The sequence below is a fragment of the Rhamphochromis sp. 'chilingali' genome (genome assembly GCF_963969265.1).
Source record: "Rhamphochromis sp. 'chilingali' genome assembly, chromosome: 19".
In the NCBI taxonomy this organism is placed as follows: domain Eukaryota; kingdom Metazoa; phylum Chordata; class Actinopteri; order Cichliformes; family Cichlidae; genus Rhamphochromis; species Rhamphochromis sp. 'chilingali'.
In genome coordinates, this window is record NC_137946.1 from 28,082,062 (window position 1) to 28,102,272 (window position 20,211).

A 20,211-nucleotide genomic window follows, 5' to 3' on the forward strand; every position below is an offset into this window, starting at 1 on the left:
CGAGATTTTACGAGAGGATAAGTTGAGGGAACATGGCGACGTCTAATTTGCTAAAGGTAGGATCCACTTCGATTCAATTATTTGTACTCAGCGTCCGTGGAATTGCTTGTCATGTGTGCAGTGTGCTGTGGGCGTTTAGCTCCGGTGTTAACGAACAGCACGCTGCACCCGTTTACGGCCGTCCCGTCGGTGTTTACTTCAGCGTGGAGCAGTTAAGTTGCATCTGGCTAACATTAGCCACTTATCAGTGATTTAGCTGGCTACACAGAAAAGCTACAACACTGCTAAATGTGAAGGGAAACGGCAGATACGGGGGAGCTGCAGAGTCACAGGGATGTATTCTCTAATGAACCTGCGTTAAAATACAACCACAGTCTGTGTGTGTGCGCGCGCTGGGTGCAGGTCTCATATCCTCTACCTGTCAGTGGCTCAGGAATCTGCAGCCAAGCTAAAGGCTGCCTGGAGCTGCTGTTTGCTCTGGTGGCTCCTGTAATCTTCAGCTGCTGTTTCGCTAACAAAGCTTCGCTTGTCAGACACCTATGGATGTGAGCAGACACAGGCTAGAGCTGAAGGCTAGGTATAGTTAAGTGACAGCAGCAGTCTATGCAACAACTGTCTATTCAGTAGGGAAATAACTCAGTGATTCTCAACAGTTACTGTCAGATGAACATTCTTTGACCAAAACAGAATCTGTGTGGATCTTTATTATGAAGGCCTTCACACGCAAGGTTAATGATAGGTGTAAATAATTAAATCTGCTACATGTGACCACTCTGCAGTGAGCTGTTTATGATTATCTGGTCCTTTAGCTTTTTACTTCTTTACCATAGTGCCATGTTTTCTTGCATTTATGAAATGATCTAGTAAAAAGTAAGAAAATTCGTTGTTTTCCTCTTATTTTATTGCCAACAAAAGGTCATCCAAATACAAAATGTGAAAGGTAAAAGGAGAAATGGGACACCAGAGGGTGAAAAAAGCTATGCAGACTATTTTGAGATCAACCTGTGTTTGTGCATATTAATCAAATTAAAAGCAAGAAATAGGCCACATACAGTTGTGTGATAAAGTATTTGTCAAACATGGTGATGTCAGCCTGATGGTCTGGGGCTGCTTTGCTGCTTCAGGAAGTTGTACAGGTAGAACCATGAATCCTGCTCTCTACCAGAAAATCCTAAAAGAGAATCACCAGCCATCAGTTTTTGCCCTAAAACTCGAGCTCACTTGGGTTATGCAGCAGGACAATGATCCAAAACATACCAGCAAGTCCACCTCTGAATGGCTCAAAAAAAGAAATAAAATGAAGGTTTTGCAGTGGTCTAAGCAAAGTCCAGACCTAAATCAAATTGAGATGCTTTGAACTCACTTTAAACAGGCCGTTCAAGCTCGAAAACCCCCCAATGCGGCCTAATTAAAACAATTGTTCAAAGAAGTGTGGGAGGAATTCCTCCACAGTAATGTAAAAGACTCATTGCCAGGTATCACAAATGCTTGATTATAGTTTTTGCTGCCAAGCATGGAACAACCAGTTATTAGCTTTAAGAGGCAGTTACTGTTTCATATAGGGCCAGGTAGGTTTTGATCTTATATCAAATATCTTTCTCTAATATTAAAATGTGTTTGATAATTTGAAACATTGAAGTGTGACAAATATGCAAAAAAGTAAGAAACTGGAATAGCCTGTATGTACCTACGGTGGTTGGTCCAGCTGTAGGGAAGGCCAAAACTCTTTTGATGATTGCCAGAGAAACCGTGATATACTGGTGATTGATGTCTGCTAATGTCAGAGGCAGATATTTATTTCTTGTCACATCAGTTATTTTTCTTGGTTTCCTTGGCACAAGAGGTTAAAAAAAAACAGTAAAACACTAGCATAGTTGATCAGCCGCATTATTTTAAATATTAGGGTTGTTATGATCCCAGGATTTGTGACCAACTACACTAAAATCATAAAGGTATTTAAACTAGTTTGATGCAGAGAACCCGCACAAGGTAATCAACAAGTAATAAAATGTTATATAGCCACAAATTAAACTGTGCAACTAGATGGTAGTTTTGGTAGTCTAACCTTAGTCTATTTCATTTGCACTATTATCAAGTCATTGTGCAATAATTACCACTCTAAAAACTTGTCTTTTTTTATGTATTTTTTTTTTGAATGATATATAACAAAAAAGAAACAAAAAAGCTAACACACTGCAGACTGAATCAATATCAGCACTGGCATTAATAATATCAGACATATCAAAAGTCCATCAGCACCGCAGCGTGTCTTGAATGAGTCACTATATGACCCATCAAAATGAAAAACAGCTGAGATTAAATTAAAATCCAAATGCTTTTATTTTGACTTTTTGTACAAATCTTAACACTGTGAATTGAACAAGCATCCAGTCCTTTAAGCTTCCTGGGGTTTCCACTGCAAAACAAGTTCAACACATCTGAGATATCTTTCCTTATCTGGCTTCACTTCACCTAACATCATCAATCAGGCTGAGTGGTCACACAAATCTGCTTCACAACTCGATAAGTACAGAGTTTATCACTCTAGTTATGAGGTGAAGTTGGCAGCATCTGACCAATCAGAAGAGAGGGGAAGAGCACTGAATGAAAGTCAGTAAAACTGAAAAGCAATATAAGAATAAAGCCGATTTAAGTCAGAGTGTGTAAGTTAACAGACTTCACAGTTTTGTTGTTAAGAAACAGGGAGGATCTGATATGCAGATTTAGCCTACTTGCAGATTTTATATGTGGTACAGAAGTACAAGGTTCAGACTTCCTGTTGTTGGATCATCTATATTAAGGCTTTTTCTGCTTACCAGGGAAAGACAAAGACTCTGTCACTGAAAACGTATTGTCAGGACACTGAGGTCAGAGCAGTTTTCCAGGAATGGTGATGGTGTTTTGCAATTCCTAAATCAGGCTTTATGGTCGGCCCGTGAAGTCATGTTTTAGTCTGTGGCTGAGGAGGGGCAGCTTTGTCCATTTTGATAAGTCATCACAAGTGATTGTTCTCTGTGGGGAAGATTCTGCATTTCTGCTTCTCCTCTCACTGCCTCCCATTCCCTTTCATCTGTGTTGTCAAAAAGAAACCTCCATCTCAAAATTTTGTCATTGTACAGAGAAAAACAGAAAGCTGAGAAAGTTTCACAGAGAAAAACAGAAAGCTGAGAAAGTGAAACTTATATATACATATAAATAATCTTAAATTGCCAGGTGTTTGAAAGCAGATTAATGTTGAGTTGTAGCTCACCCTAAAGTTTTGTTTTAGTGAGTCATATAATTTGACTCTTCTCCTCTCCTGCTTGTTTCCAGAACAAAGGCTCCCTTCAGTTTGAAGATAAATGGGACCTGATGCGCCCCATAGTACTGAAGCTCCTGCGGCAAGAGTCCGTCACCAAACAACAGTGGTTTGACCTGTTCTCGTAAGTTTTCGGTGACTCTACCTCTGCGCTTTCACCTTAGGCTTTGGTTTTTAGATGTGATGATGTGACTCCTTTTTTTGCTTCTACAGAGATGTCCATGCTGTGTGCCTGTGGGACGACAAAGGTCCAGCTAAGATCCACCAGGCCCTCAAAGAGGACATATTAGATTTCATCAAACAAGCACAAGCAGTAAGCTTTTTGTCTTCCAGTTCATTTAAGTTCAGTGTTTCCTACACATACATGTTGCTTGGACAGCATATACAAGCATCTTACCCAACACTCAAGTATATTTTGTGACTTATTTTAGCGTTTTGTAAATGTTTTTGTATCTATCTGAGTAGATGAGAAAGCCTTCCTGTTTAACATCTTTGCATTTTTCTAATATTGTAGTTTTATCTTCCTTTACTGTGGCTATGTGAGTAGGAAGAATGGGCAGTTTCCTAGTGATTACACTGAACTTTTCTAGACAGAGGTTGAACGAGCAAATATCCTCGATCCCAGACAATTACTTTTGATCGCAAGGTGATTGCACAGGTTGCCTAGGGGAGGCAACATGTCTTTAAACAGTCACAGTTTGACTTATATTGACTGCAGTCACTCTCACACAGATTGGGAAAGGTTTGCTGTCTAATTTGTAAATGCAGACAGATGCCTTCACATTACCATCAATCTGAGTCTGCAACAGGTCTCTTTGCAGTCGTGGACTCCACTCAGCTTGTTGTATTCTGGGTATATTCCTGTATAAAAGCAACATTATAGTTTCACAATAAATTGCCGTATTGTAGAAACTGCTTCATTATTTGTTGAGCAATTTTTGATTTGTATCTACGGGGTTCTGGCTGGACACTGAATATAAGTAGTTGACATGAATTTCTGTGGATGCAGACAGCAACAAATTTGCACTTTTTGTCAATTTGTTACAGTTAATCACTTTATCTTCGTAGACAGATTGCATATAATTGCAAACGTAACCTCATTCAGTCACAGATGAGTAGCAGACCGACTGCATCTTATTGGTGTTTTAACTCCGTTGTGACACACCTAAGATGCTTTGAAGAAGACAACTGACAGCAAATGATCCTTTCTTCAAAGCAACCATTGCAAACCTCTCATCTCAGACCACTGTTTTGTGTGACTGTGACTCTGCGGCCACTACACCTGTCCATGGTTGTGATTGTTGACATGCTGCCACTGTTGCATCTTTCACGTCCGTCTGCTTGTAGCTAGTCTGATTGCTGTTGTTGGAATAAATGAAGCTAGATATGGAAAAAAATATATTTTATAATTTAAGCTTTCTTTGTTGTACAGCCCCTGTTTCAATGAACAAAATAGATTCATGTCATGAGTTCCTCTTTTGATCATTTTTGCAGCACACATAGACTTTCAGTTATTTGTGAGGTTGCTTCTACTTTACAGTAGCAGAAAAACCTGGTCCCACTGCCTTAGCTGACACTTTCACACAGTCCTCTGAAGATCAACTGCTTCTTTCTTCTCTCAGAAGGGACATTTGGGTTTTGAGAGTCCCCTTTATGCTTAATTGGCAGCATCATCGTCCAACATTAGCCAACTTCCCCTGACAGATGACCCGGTCAGGCCGGACGGCATTCTGCTCTCTAGTACTCAGAGCTTTAAAGTCACGCTGAAATGAGTTCCTCCATCCAGCGTTTAAAGAGTAGGTTTCCCTTTAACAGATTTTTTTTTCTCTAATATGGAGTGGCATTTGTAATAAAAATACTTAAAAGATATAAGTATTACAGAACTTTAGTAAAATCTAGCCTAGTCTCAATTTCAAACTGAGATTTATCAACTTGTTCCCCAAAGTTTTGTGTAAGTTCTCCTTTTTTTACCTGTTAGCTAGGGCTGAACGATTATGGAAAATAATCTAATTGCGATTTTTTGCCCCAATATTGCGATTGCGATGCGATATGCGATTATTTTTTAAGGTCTTTGTCTTCTGTATTATTAAACAAAGACAAGCAATACATCATATAGTATGGCCAATACTATATTACATTAATTTTAAACTGTTCTTTCCTGGAAGACAGACCTCTGTTATGATGACATGAGGTGATGCATGAATTGATGACTGACATTTTTATTTAACTTCTTCAATCACAACAGTATATTTGAACATACACAATAATTTATTTTTAGCTTACAAACATCTGAGCATAAAGTGCTGACAAGGAACCCTGGTGTAAACATTAAAATGAAAGTCAGTACAATGTGCAGATTGCAGAAATATACATAAAAAAAATCAGTGGCTTTACCACACTCAGTTTTTCGACATCTGTGAACTACTAGACAGTCATTCAATTAAAAAATAATATTAAATAAATAAAACTAATAAATAAAAAATACACACATCTTACTGATCTTTGCAGTCAGTAACATTACACATAAAGTGCAAACATAATAGCAATTGTATAAACACACACACAAACACGCCTTTAAAATTTAAAGGCGTGAAATTGGACGGTCTAGTTCTGATTAGCGTCACCGCTGTCTCGGTGGAGTTTAATAAACTCGGCCGTCTGCTTCTTGCTATCTAAAATATAACCAGACACTGGTGTAAATTCTCGACTGTCTCATACTTCTGTTTAATAAGTTTTCTGTTTGACGTTTAGTCAGCTGTGTGAAAACCAAGGAGGAACCCACCCGGGGGATTAATAAAGTTTTATTTTATCTAATCTAATAACTTTAATCTCAGCCAAACCGATTTACTCACGAACAAACAAAACACTGAAAAAAGCCCAACAATAACATTTTTAGGTTGTCTAAGTGACTTATATATTACGTTTAACCCGAGCAGCGAAACTCCGCGGTGATCTGAAAATGATGTGCCGGGAGTTGTGCCGCTCTCGGCTGCATCAGTAACCCTCGAGGTCCCGGCTAGCTGTCGAGCTGGTGGGTAGCAGACGCCTCTGAAAACGTCGAAGCACTTTTGCAAATATGGGATATCTTGATAAACCGAGCAGATATTTGATGTTTACACAACTACTTTCTCGCCTGAAAATATGTTAAAAGTTTATTTTGTGACCCAGAAAGATTAGTATGAGTAATTTTAAAACTTAGTAGCGGCCGCCATTGCTGGAAACTGGAGTTTGGCTGGGCCGCGCTATGAATTCTGGGATATGGTAGTAATTTGGACAGCCTTCGGCACGTTGCTGTGACGTAATCGGTCTACAAATGCGGCCTCAGGAGGATGCAGCCCATGAATTTGGACATGTCCAGAGTATAATCGCAGCCTTTGCGGTTAGAAAATTGCACTTGATCATGTCGCGATATTATCGCAAATGCGATATATCGTTCAGCCCTACTGTTAGCTGACCGTTTTGGGAACTGCTCCATTAATTGTTGGATGAATGTTATGACAGAGATTTCAAATTATCTGTGTCTGTTTGAATGATAGATACAGGCTATGTTTTTTTTCTCCAGACATTTAAAAAATACTTTCTGTTCTGACATCAGTTTAAATTTCTCATCAGTGTTCGTGCTGATTCTTTAAGGTGTATCTTAATTTTAAATATCGGCTACCAATTTATTTCTGCAGGTGCAAACTGACCCTAACTTGTGTCTCTCTCCTTTTCTTAGCGGGTGCTTAGTCACCAAGATGACACGGCGTTGCTGAAGGCGTACATTGTGGAGTGGAGGAAGTTCTTCACACAGTGTGACATTCTGCCCAAACCTTTCTGCCAGCTGGAGATCACTTTGATGGGTAAGCAAGGAAGCAACAAGAAGTCCAACATGGAGGACAGCATCGTCCGCAAGGTGAGTGGGTTTGTTTGTTTCTGTCTTTTTACTGTGATCCAAAGAAACATTCGTCAGTGTGCATGTTTGTGTTTAACACTTTTTCTCTATGCTCACTGCAGCTCATGCTTGACACATGGAACGAGTCCATTTTCTCCAACATTAAAAACAGGCTACAAGACAGTGCCATGAAGCTCGTCCACGCCGAGAGGCTGGGGGAGGCCTTTGACTCACAGCTGGTCATCGGAGTGCGGGAGTCATACGGTGAGAAAAACTGAGACACACCTGTTTCAAGCCTTTGTTTGGATCCTGCAGGCGACGTCTGAAGGTTCTGTTTGTCCAGTCATAGATCAGAAAGGGTAGAAAATATGACTGCTCGTGAATGACAGCGTAGTAGCTTTTGGTTTCAGCAGCTTGGTATTGAGGCTGAGGCCTCCTGTTCTACATGACAGACATTGTTTATGAATGCACAACAACTGGAGATGGTCTGCTTCACACCTTTTGGACTACCGGAAATACTCTTTGTGTTATACATACTAAAGTCTTGAGTCACCCCTCATTTCTTCGTATTTCTTCGCTTTTGCAATCAGAACAATGATCTGAATGCACCAAACATACTAACTCTTTACGGCGATGTCCACACCTACTCGGGTATTTTTGAAAACGCAGCTTTTTCTATGCGTTTGGGCCTTTGGGCCTTTCGTCCAGACGTAAACAATGTTTTTGCTCACTGAAAACAGATTTTTTTAAAACTCCTGCCGGGGTGGAGATTTTCGAAAACTCAGTTTTCAGTTTCTTTCTTTCTTTCTTTATTGAATAAACTCCGGCCAAGAGGCCAAGTGAGACAAAATCCAAAATACTGTCTTTAGTTATTAACATTTGAAATGATGAAAACACTTGAAAAGTAACACAAAATTAGCTGCCTTTCCAGAAAAACACAAAAACTTTTCAGAAGTACTTAAGGATTTCTGAGTACTAGCCCTACGTCCCGGGGCTAGCGATATCTCTGGTCGGGCGACCAAAATCTATCTCAGCCCTGCCCATCGGGCTAGCAATTTTGCGAGCCCTGAAAATGGAGCGCAGTAGAAAATGTAATTCATCACCATCTGTTAAAAAAACACAGGACCAGGAAGAGAAAAATATGAAAAACCACAGATATGCAAATCAACAGTCTTGCTATGTCTAGCCTTTGTACTACTTTTTTTAACCACTTAACACTAACATTTGAGTCACTCAAGCTAAAAAAATTGTATTGTATCTCACTGTGTGATGATTTTTATTGTCCTGAGCAGTAAACCTGTGCTCCAACCCCGACGACAAGCTGCAGATCTACAGGGATAACTTTGAAAAAGCGTATATGGATTCTACTGAGAGGTTTTACAGAACACAAGCACCGGCCTACCTCCAGCAGAACGGCGTCCAAAACTACATGAAATATGTGAGTAACACTCCTGGGCCAGAAAACAGATTTCCCAGTTTCTCTGTTTATTTTAATGGAACTGCTGCTCACTGTTTACTTGCTGGTATAACTACCTTTATTTATCCCATATTTGTGAAATACCAACTATAAACATTTAAAACTTACAGGCTTTTCATCTTTATATGTTTGCTTTTAGCTTTTTCTAACATGCATAAATATTGCATATATATGTTTTATTTTCATCAGGCTGATTCGAAGCTGAGGGAAGAGGAGAAACGTGCCCTGCGTTACCTAGAGACGAGACGTGACTGCAACTCTGTACAAGCAGTTAGTATAAGCTCCATTGTTTTAGTTTGAAATTGTGTAAACATAAACATCAATTTCTGTGGTCTCTAAATGTTTATATTCTATTTAATTTTTAAGCTTTTTCTTCTTTTTCAAGTTACAGTAAAAAATATTGTGCCACTTCCAAAAAAAAAAAAAAAAAAAAATATTGTGCCAGTTTTTGCCATATTTCACGATTTTCACCCAGAAATCAAAGACAAAAAGCATATTTTTAAAATATCCTTGTTTACTTTGTGTGATTAAAAGATTGCAAATAAATATTTAGAGTATGTAGCAGTTCAAGTTCCCTTGAACTGCAGTTTTTACTGTTTTTACAAACTGCTGTTTGTAGTATAGTGAATATTGGTGCCATGTGGCCAGGCGTTCCTTTCACATATTTCCTTTTACTTTAATCTTTGGGTTATTTCACGCAAAGCCTATTTCACGTTTCCTCTTATTATTATTCCTTGATGGGCTTATTCCAAGTTTGGTCTTCTCCTCTTACTCTTGGAAAGACAGTGCTGAAGGATCGTCCCAAAAATGCTGATTTCTGATATCTGCACGTGTGTTGTCTCTGAGTGTTTTTGCCTCTGCTTATCTTTGCAGTTAATGGAGTGTTGCGTCAATGCGCTAGTAACATCGTTCAAGGAGACCATCTTAGCCGAATGTCCGGGCATGATCAAACGAAATGAGACAGAGAGTGAGTACGGCAGGACTGTTCCCACCAAAGGCTCAGCCAGCTCAGGTTTGCACTAGAAAATAGCCTGAACAAATCTCTCTGCATCTGTACAACATCCCTGTGTGATAGTATGACCAGCCTCGTTAATCTAAAACGAAGTCGGAGGTTTACACAGAAGGCGACGTGTGAGGTGGAAGGTCGTCACGATAGATCCGTCTGTCACAGCACTCGATGTTCTAACTGAGTGTCCTGTGGGATCCAAAGCTTTTACTTGGGGGAGGGGGGGGGGACTGGTTAAATAGTATACACTAAATTTCATGACGTTAATAAAAACAGGTATTCAGTGGATCATAACTGATTCTCGCGCTGGTTTGAAAACACACAGACTGAGTGCAGGAAGTGCAGAAGTTGTTCAGGTTAAAGTAAAACAAAAATAAGGATTTGAAACTCGTTACTCAGACATGAATTTGTTGTTTGTTTGTTTTTTAATAATAAAAGGCTTTCAAGTCTTGTATCTGTGCCCGAGCTTTGAGACTTATTCATGAGGTTTTATATCACAATAATAATTTTATACATTAAAGGTAGTCTGTGCTCGTTGCCACAGATGCATTTAGTTTTCAATTTGATATTTTAGCTGCTGGTATCACATCTTGTTCTTTTCTTTTGCTCACATTGCTGTTCACTGTAGATGAACACATCCTGGTGCATTAAACCTACCCAGAGATTATGTAGCATTTTTCTTCCAGACATTTTGCACGATTTCAATGTAAATGTCCAATATGGAAAATCTTAAGAATACATAAAAGTTTGTATTGGAGAATTGTTTCGTGATTAAGACCTCTGTCAAGTTTCTGGGCTGCATTAACCACCCATCCGTATTATTAATGCATCTGTGTGTGTGTGTGGTTTAATTCATGAAATTGACAAAGGCCTTCCACAATAATGGATTTTAAAGTAGCTCGTCTTCTGCTCGTGTTATAATGTAGCTACAAAATGAACATTAGAGACATGTCACTAGTACAGAAATGCACATTTAGGGATTTAGTTCAGTCTTAATTTTTCAAGTTGTATTGATTCTGGTAAAGACTGGGGCATCACAGAGTTATTTCTTGCAGTATATCATCTGTTTTAGGGTCTGCCCACCTCCTTGCTGTTGACTGCTCCATAACTCTGAGTCATAGTCTTTCTAAAAAGCAAGGATGATGCCTTTGCTTTCACCACAGAGTTGCACCTGATGTTTTCTCTCATGGACAAAGTGCCCAACGGCATCGAGCCCATGCTGAAGGACCTGGAGGAGCACATCATGAGTGCTGGGCTGGCCGATATGGTAGCGTCGGCGGAGACGATCACCTCTGTGAGTGTCGCACAGACAAACATGCCACACTGGTGATGGTGGGAGGTTAGCCAGAATAGACTGCAGGTTATTACAGTTTGTATTAACATCGAGATGCGTTTCAATGACAGCAGTAAATGCTGAGATGCCGTCATTCTTATTAATCAAAACGCCAGCTTGATAATGATCCAGAGAGAGATCGTTGGGGTTGGGAAAAGAAATGGGTGTGCAGCAGATGAGTTAATCTTATGCATGAAGACTAAACATCCATCCATCAATTTTCTTCCGCTTATCCTTGTCAGGGTTGCTGGGGGGGCAGCCTATCCCAGCTACCATAGGGCGAGAGGCAGGGTACACCCTGGACAGGTTGCCAGTCTGTCGCAGCGCTAACAGAGAACATGTTAGATTTTTATTTTTTGGTTGTTTTTTTTTAATATTGCAAAACATTTTCCTCACTTTACACCTCCACACTTCTGTTTAAGCTGAAAAATTCTCGTCTCACACTCAGTCCTTTTTATGCTAATAAATTAATTTAGAAATTTAGATGTGGTACACCAAATCTACACAAATCCTTGGACTCCTTAGATACCCCATCGGAGGGTATTGTTGTCACCCTGCCAGGAGGCCAAGTGGGCACCATGGACATCGAAGTTTGTGAATGCGATAACTCGAGACTGAAGCGATGTAGGAATTTAAAACTGATACCATAGGTGTATCTACTAAAAACTTCAGACGAGTTTGAACTTGACCTCAAGTCCAGAGGTAAAGTTTCTAAAAATCTTGTGGATGCAATATTCACCTGGAATTTTGAAAGAAAAAAATCTCGAAGGCTGAGGGGTACCACTGGCCTCAAAGTGTATGTCCCTTCTCTTTTAAGAAACACTATAAGGGTGTTGTCAGGGAGTAAGTTTATTGCTTTCTACATAATTTGTGCAGTGTGAAAATGAACCAGATGGGGGGGCTTTTATAAATGTTTTTAATTTTAAGAATAGTGCATTTGTACCTGTTTGTAACTGGTATTACAGGTTGTCCTTGTGGTCCTTATGGTCCCTTTTTTAACGGTTTAGATTTTTAATGCTTAAATTATAAAATTTAAGGCCTGTAGATAAAATTTCAACGTACTGTAAGTTTGTGGACCTTGAGCTTGGTTAATGTAAATCTGAACTTTTATCCTGATCTCAGTGAGTGGTTGCACCATCGGGTCTTTGTTGCAGGACTCAGAGAAATACGTGGAGCAGCTGCTCACCCTGTTTAACCGCTTCAGTCGACTGGTGAAAGAGGCCTTTCAGGATGATCCACGCTTCCTGACTGCTAGAGACAAAGTGAGTCACACTTTGTTCCATTGTAACTGTAGGGTGCCTGTCTTAGAATATCCTCAGAACTTTTTTTCAATCCTCTTTGCAGGCCTATAAAGCGGTTGTGAATGATGCCACGATATTTAAATTAGAGCTTCCCATGAAACAGAAAGGGTAAGAGAGCTGCCTGCATGAACTTCAGCTCCGAATGACAGCTTGATTACACTCGTCTCTCCTCACCTGCGTTTACAGGGTAGGGTTGAAAACTCAGCCTGAGTCCAAGTGTCCAGAGCTGCTAGCCAACTACTGTGACATGCTCCTGAGGAAGACTCCACTCAGCAAGAAGCTCACCTCTGAAGAGATCGAGGCCAAGCTCAAGGAAGTGGTAAGTTTAGTGTTCTTGTAAGTTTTTAAAATGGCGTTCCTGCATCTGACATTGATCTACTGTTAGTTATTGCTCTGGAAGTCTTGAGAGAACATGCAGGAAGAACATGAAACAGGCAAGCTCTGACTTTATTGGAACGTTAAGAAGTAAAGAGCAATAACCTCAACAAATTTGTGCCAACTCAGAAAAATATTCTTACGTGTTTGAATTCTCAAGAAACTGCAACAAACACCGAAAGTCGCTGCTGAGTCCTTTCCAACCGGTGTTTATTTAAATTTATTTATCGGTTTTCCTGCAGCTTTTAGTCCTGAAGTATGTCCAGAACAAAGATGTTTTCATGCGCTACCACAAAGCCCACCTGACCCGTCGGCTCATCCTGGACATCTCAGCCGACAGCGAGATAGAGGAGAACATGGTGGAGTGGCTCAGGGTAGGAGCTAACGGGGAACATTTACTTTCTATTTTTCCTTCTATGAAGCTCACCTTACTCTGTTTACTAAATGTTTTCATCAGTGAGACATCTGGGGCTGTCTCCTTTTCATTTATCATCACAAGTATCACCGACAGAACTTGTGACACAATTAGTAACACGATTAATTGATTAATCTTTACTGTGATGTCATTTGTCCAAACAGGAAGTAGGAATGCCAGCTGACTATGTCAACAAGCTAGCGAGGATGTTCCAAGACATCAAGGTGTCGGAGGACCTCAACCAGTCCTTCAAAGAAATGCATAAACATAACAAGCTTGCTTTACCAGGTAAAGTCAGAAAATGTTTTATTTAATAAAATGATGACAGAGTTTGATAGTTTGGGGAAGCAAGTACATTTTACTTTCTTGCTTTTCTCCACTGAGATGAGCAGATTGATGTCACTCATGTATAATCTAAACACAAAGACTAATGAGCAGTAGATTAGCTTAGCATAGAGGCTGGAAATGGGGGAAACAGCTAACCCCTACGACTTTGTCTTCTGGGTAGAATAAAAAAGTAACATAACATGTAAATTACTGGGAGGAGACACAACCCCAAAGGGGATTTCCCTTACAGTTCAATACACTGCAATCTACATCCTCCACGAGAACAGTGAGCACAGTGTTCAAAATAGACAGACATCAAATACTGTTTTAACATTAGATAACACAAAAGCCTAAAGACTTTCTTTATGCTAAGCTAACTAGTAGCTGGTTTCAGCCAGCAAGGTGCAGTAATGTGTACTTTTGACTGGGATGTGCTATAACTGTAAACTGTTGGTTTACATGTTGGTGCGCTCCCTTGCAGCTGACTCGGTCAACATAAAGATCCTGAATGCTGGAGCGTGGTCGAGGAGCAGCGAGAAGGTTTTTGTGTCTCTCCCTACGGAGCTGGAGGATTTGATACCTGAGGTAGAAGACTTCTATAAGAAGAACCACAGTGGCAGGAAGCTTCACTGGCATCACCTCATGTCCAACGGCATCGTGAGTCTAACGTGTCTGCACAAGAACTCACAAAAGCAACTTAACTGTGAAATTGCACCATTCCAGTTACTGTAATGGCCAAAGCAGTTTACTGGAAAACTTTCACTGGTGCAGCTTTGCATATTTCACAGATTAGAATAATCCTTTTTTATCTAATACTGAGCTCAGCAGCTTCTCCACTTCTCCACTGTCTGAAATAAGCTAATCAGCTCCTGTCCCTTCAAACCAGCATCATTCTGATTATTTTCCCAAGGTTAGAAAAGCATGTGTGTGTCTGAGGTGACCACATTAGCATATTAATTCTGTATTGAACATTTTCCAGGCAGTTCCTTCAAACTTTTTACAAAGGAGAGTTTCGACCGTGCACATGTACTCCTCCCGCGATCTATTATTTCTTTATTGTTTGAACTTAGTAATCTAAATAAAATGTACTTCTCCAGATAACGTTTAAGAACGAGGTGGGCCAGTATGACCTGGAGGTGACCACATTCCAGCTGGCGGTGCTGTTTGCCTGGAACCAGCGACCGAGGGAGCGGATCAGCTTTGAAAACCTCAAATTAGCCACTGAGCTGCCCGATGCAGAGCTGCGGCGCACTCTCTGGGTAAACAACGAGGACAAAAGTGCCTGTGAACTGTAGATGACTGTCTCTACCACGTCTTAGACAAACAAGTTTGTTCTTTTGTTTGATTAATACAAGATTTTCTGTTTCCCTCCTTAAACCTCTCTGTTCGCCCAGTCTCTGGTAGCGTTTCCCAAACTCAAGAGGCAGGTGTTGCTCTATGACCCGGCAGTGTCTTCGCCAAAAGACTTTGCAGAAGGAACGTTATTCTATGTCAACCAGGAATTTTCTCTCATGTAAGTGATCACGTTCACCCTGTTCCTCTCTTCTTCTTCTTCTTCTTCTTCTTATTCACAACTTTGCCTCTTTAGTTCTTTCTGTGAAGTTTTAATACACAGTCTGGTCTTAGTGAGGAAGAAATATAATTTTGCACACTCTGTTGTTTCCAAATGACTCATAAAATCCATTACATAACTTTTGAGTGGTTGGAAGTTTAGCTCTGTGCATGTGTTTCAGCTTTTACCACATTTATAGCATCAGATGTACTTGAGGGACACTAGAGATGCTGAGAGGTTATTGAATGAAATTATCATATTCCAAAAATAGGAACATTTCAGATTCAAAATCACTTCATTCTCTTTTTAATTTGAAAACACTTTTGTTTTTAAGAACAGGATCTTAGATGTGCTTTAAATGTGCAGCCCTATGCAAAAATCTTGAGGCTCCCTTAATTTTTTATGAAGTTTTTCTACGAACGCAAGAAATTGTTGCAGTGATAAATGAGAATGCATTATATAAATGAGAAAAAAGAGTTTTTGTCTAATAACATTTTTGTGATTTGAAACTAGTAATAATAAGTAATATAAAAATATATGCAAATGTAATACAAATAATATTATTATAAATAAAAACCTATTAAATAAATAATAGCTTAGGTAAGCAGGGTTGGACAACTAGCAGCTTCTTCCGGGCCTCTCTGCGTCACTGCTGTTAGTGCGAACAGACCAGTGATGATGGTGTTAATAGTTGGTCACACTGCAGACCAGATATCTTAGTTGAGACCACAGGTCCATACGCTGACCCGGGGCATTTATTTTTCAAATTCAACTTTACAGAAAAAATTCCAAGGTTCAGAAAAGGGGGAAGATCAACCTGATCGGTCGGCTGCAGCTCACCACGGAGCGAATGAGAGAGGAGGAGAACGAGGGCATCGTCCAGCTCAGGATACTAAGAACACAGGTACAGAGATGAGCTCGCAGCATGCAGGTGGAGAGGCTGGTGTATCTTCAATTGTTTTGAACTTCACCTACTGTGAATAAAGAGCCTCACAGTGCAGTTTCTTGACCTGCTTTGTTATTTTTCCACCCTCTTCTTTTCCTTTTCTCACGTCCAGGAGGCCATCATCCAAATAATGAAGATGAGGAAGCGCATCAACAACGCTCAGCTGCAGACGGAGCTGGTGGAAATCCTAAAGAACATGTTTTTACCACAGAAGAAGATGATCAAGGAGCAGATTGAGTGGCTGATAGACCATAAGTACATAAAGCGGGATGAGACGGATATAAACACCTTCATCTACATGGCATAGCAGAGCACATTAGGACGACTTGTTCTGACTTTGGTTTCAGTGGATCAGGCCTGATGGACACTAGAATACTTCCAGGCTCCCCGTCCTTTATTTAAAAAAAACAAAAAATCCTGTGCAGGGAGGCATGAATTTTAAGACTGACTCCTATTTAAAAAAATTCAACTTCCTGCCTTAAAGTTGTACAGACATAAAAAAACAAAAACAAAGACCAGTTGCAGTGGGAGTCTGCACCAAGTGATCATAAGTATTTTTAGTTACGGCGGGGTTCCTCTGCCGTCCAGATGAGGCTGTTAATCTTTAATGGTCTGCTTGTGATGCAGTGGTGCATCATCGGGGCAGCCACTATAACACTCCTGCTCAGTGCTTGCACACTTCTGAAGGCATGCTGACAGGAAACGGCCGAGGAACTCAAAATACCTGCAGTCCACTTTTAATCCATGCCAAATCCACATCATCTGAACGTTGAATAAAGCGCCGCCCGCGTCCCTCAAAGGCTGCTATAACCTGTTTATGGTGGCGGCTCTCTGCAGTTAAAGTGATCAAACACTTAATCTGGACTTTGTGTGAATAAATAAACAAAACAAGATAAGCACTTCACAGTTTGCAGGACTGAACCAGACAACAATCTAGAGCCAGCTCCAGACTCCCTCAAGCCTCTGGCCCTGGGTAAAAAGTTAGAATCCGAGTCCCTGCGACCAAATGTACCCAGGAACAGAGGTGGGAGTGATGCCAGGAAGCCTGGGAGAGGAGGCTGAGGTCAGTATTACACATGGTTAAAAACTACAATTCAAAGCTATAAGAAAGTGTACTGTGAGATGTGAATAATGAAATGATGAAATAAACAGCACCTTATTATAAAACAACATGTAGGCTTGTCTTTCATCACATGAACAGTTTAGGTGATTTCTTTTTTTTAAAAGGAAGCCCTAACAATCCTCTTAATTGCCCTCAATTGAGGTATATTTGGAGTCATTTACAAGCCTGTTTCCAGGCAGAGCTAAGAGCAGCGTACGCTTCCTTCACTCAAATATTTTGTTCATAGAAGCTTTAAAGAGGTTGAAGCTCCAGCAACTCTAAACTAGGATAAAAAAAAACAGCTTTATTACTTGATCAGCACCACAAGCCAAAACGCGTTAGTCAAGTAATAAAGCTGCTGTTTATACTGCAAGTGTTGCTAGAGCCTCGACCTCTTCAGACCCTTGGTTCTTCTAAACGAACCTAGGAAGTAGGTGAAGTTATGCTAGAAACCTCCATTCTGTGTCAAGAGGCTATCAATGAATCATTTTTCCCAAAGCTACACCTTGTAACCAAGCAGGAAGAGACTGTGGAGAATGCAGGGTAGGTTTATAATAGACTGCCAGTTGTTTTGTTTTCACACAAAGTGTCTCTTATAATTTGGCACTACAGCAAGTTTACTTTAGCCCAGAGGTACCCAGACTTTCCTGGGATCAGTTGCTAGTTTGGAATAAAACAAGAAGCCCACTGTTTAAAAATGTGCTCATTGGAAGCATCACAAAGAAGGACGATGAGCCAGTCGCCGTGCCGTGCTCCTCGGTTTCTCCGTCAGATTCTCTCCTCACTCGTCACCACCGGTTTTCAGTCATACATGTACTCCTTTTCGAATTTTAGCCATGTACAAGTAATCCCTGTGAGCTGAAAGCTCAAGATTCAGACTCCTTGAAACACCCATGGTATGATCATCTCAGGTATACGGCTCTGGATGTGAGCACAAAAACCCCACCTACCCCCTGTGTCAGACAGAGTGGAACTGATGGATGGATCAAGCATGAACCAAGTAAAACTTATTTTGAACCATTAATCATGAAAGGCTTCCTTCAGCCTCCATTTATAGGCCAGGAGGGCTGTTGCAGTTTCTTGTGTTAATAAACACGCAAGGTTCGCCTATCGGATAACACTCTGGTATGGTAGTTAATTTAATAGTGAGTAAATCTAACATGTTACAGCTAAGTGCTGCTATAATGAGTACAACTTCGAGCTCATCTAAAATGTTCTTTTTTTTATTATTATTATTATTATTAATTTGCAGGATCGTGGTCCAAAACCAACAATAAATACTGATGCAAGGTGAAAAGTTATTAAGCGACCAAAATACATCATCTTTATGAACTTTAGTAATAATTATATCAGTTGTGTTGTAAAAGTACCCTCTTGTAGTCCAGGGCCAATCAGAGGTCACCAATAATTCTGGCATAGATTCTCTTGGGACAACAGCTGTCCCAGGTTTTTGTGCCTATACATCACGCTGATTTTAACATACACTATTTAGACAAAAGTATTTATCTCTTTGAATTGCTGCAGGTGCACCTTGCCATGCAGTCTCCCTTTACAAACATTTGTGAATGAACAGGTTGTTCCAAAGAGCTCATAGAATTCGAGTGTGGTGCTGTAATAGGATGCAATCATTGCAACAAGTCCTCCCTCTGAGATATTACAGTATTTAAGTAGACTTATTGCAAAGTGGAAGCAACAGCAACTAGTCTCCAGCCACGTAGTTGGAGAGCAGAGTCACCAGTGCTAAGGTGCATAGTGCCTAACAGTCGCCAATGTGTCTGCAGAGCTCCAGACTCCCTCCTATCATTAACATCGGCAGAAAAACGGTGCAATGGGAGCTTCATGGTATGTGTTTCTATGGCCAAGAAGCTCCTATGTGGGTGGCCCGGTGCTTTTGTCCATATAGTGTACTTCATTGGATCAGTGAAAACTTTGACCAACTAGTGATGCTGGAGGAAAGGCCACTTGGTTCTCTTAAAATAAGTGGCACTCATCCTCTGGGGACCATGAAATTTTCTTTTCATTAAACATGGAGATATTTTGAGCACTTAGAATTAGATTTTGTTTAACAAAATTGTGTTGTTTTTTTTCTTCCCATCATTAAATCTGAGGCTCATGTTAAAGGCAGCTTGTTCACCTGTAGATAAATGATATTCCCAGCAGCATTATAAAGGTGGTCACTGAACAGCAGATGGTGCCAGAGCCTCAGCAAAAAAATCTGGAATCTACACAGCAGTGAGTGTGCATATGAAAATCCATCACCTTAAAAAAAACCCTCCTTTACACGCACTTGTGGAGGTATAATTCACCTCAGTTTCTCACTGGTAAGGTAAGCTTGCACGGGCTTGATGTAACTAAGTACTGTACTCTCAGGAAAACTTAAGGAAAAATAAAACAACTATTAAGCTCCAACGTTTTTGCTCATATGTTAATTCATCAAGAGCGAAATATTTTAAGTTTTTTTTTTTGTTTGTTTGTTTTTTGAAATCCAGTGATGCTTTTGTCACGCAAAAAGCTCCAAAACCCCTGAAACGTGAGGCGGTTCCGTTTTATTTTTAAATAGTTATTACTTATAATTTTTAAGATTTGGTTTTAAAACACAAATGATGCACAATGATGTCACTTTTGACTCTGGGTCACGTATCACTATTTTTCTGTTTTTCAAAAATCAGTCAGTTAATAAGGAAATTAAATGAGCAATGGCAGAGTTCGTGAAGACTATTAATATCTCATCATCATCTTCTTTTTAATACTTGGTAATTGTTATATTAAGTTTCCTCGCCAATACTTTTGCTTTACATTTGAAATTGAGGGCTTACTGCGTGAATTTGTTGCTTTTTTGATGAAACGACTGCACGATTGCACTTTGCAAAGCACAGATCTTGTGTTTTAATTTGTAAAGAGAAATATCAAATAAACCTAGCTGTGTTTATTTTTGTTTTAATGACCTTAACTGTTACATAAGTGGAAACCTGTAATTGGGCGGATAGGTTTCCTTAATTACAGCAGATTGCGTCCTCTTGTTATTTGTGACAAAGGGGATTACAGCAGGCCCGTTAACTGAGCGCATGCGCACTGTGTACAGCCCAATATTGAGGATTCCCGTTACGAGGAAGCAAAGGAGATACACAATTTCCCATTTGTACCTTCAAAATAAAACGCACTGAAGCGCGGTGTTAACAAACCCTCTGGTAGAACTAACAAATCA

At 40.0% G+C, this 20,211-nt stretch overlaps 1 protein-coding gene across 2 annotated transcripts; it reads left to right on the plus strand.

The window, feature by feature from the left end:
* LOC308386993 (cullin-5) lies at nucleotides 1-17,074 on the plus strand. Of its 2 annotated transcripts, none has more exons than XM_080866865.1 (19): nucleotides 1-56; nucleotides 3,313-3,422; nucleotides 3,512-3,611; nucleotides 7,017-7,193; nucleotides 7,295-7,436; nucleotides 8,465-8,610; nucleotides 8,839-8,919; nucleotides 9,523-9,661; nucleotides 10,819-10,949; nucleotides 12,143-12,250; nucleotides 12,333-12,397; nucleotides 12,476-12,608; nucleotides 12,907-13,038; nucleotides 13,244-13,367; nucleotides 13,888-14,063; nucleotides 14,504-14,665; nucleotides 14,801-14,919; nucleotides 15,739-15,862; nucleotides 16,017-17,074. In XM_080866865.1, exons 1-19 carry the CDS (start codon nucleotides 33-35, stop codon nucleotides 16,209-16,211), a joined length of 2,388 nt encoding a protein of 795 aa, XP_080722991.1. In that variant the 5' UTR covers nucleotides 1-32; the 3' UTR covers nucleotides 16,212-17,074. The 2 variants fall into 2 exon arrangements, with proteins under 2 accessions (XP_080722991.1, XP_080722992.1); XM_080866866.1 differs by having other exon boundaries at nucleotides 9,523-9,616.
* Nucleotides 17,075-20,211: the final 3,137 nt, after the last annotated feature.

What these genes read in the sequence shown, in the direction of transcription:
- LOC308386993 (XM_080866865.1), top strand. Translation starts at nt 33, where the DNA reads ATGGCGACGTCTAATTTGCTAAAG. An exon ending in TCATCAAACAAGCACAAGCA is followed by an intron (nt 3,612 to 7,016) that starts GTAAGCTTTTTG and finishes TCCTTTTCTTAG; the next exon opens with CGGGTGCTTAGTCACCAAGA. An exon ending in TCAGGATACTAAGAACACAG is followed by an intron (nt 15,863 to 16,016) that starts GTACAGAGATGA and finishes TCTCACGTCCAG; the next exon opens with GAGGCCATCATCCAAATAAT.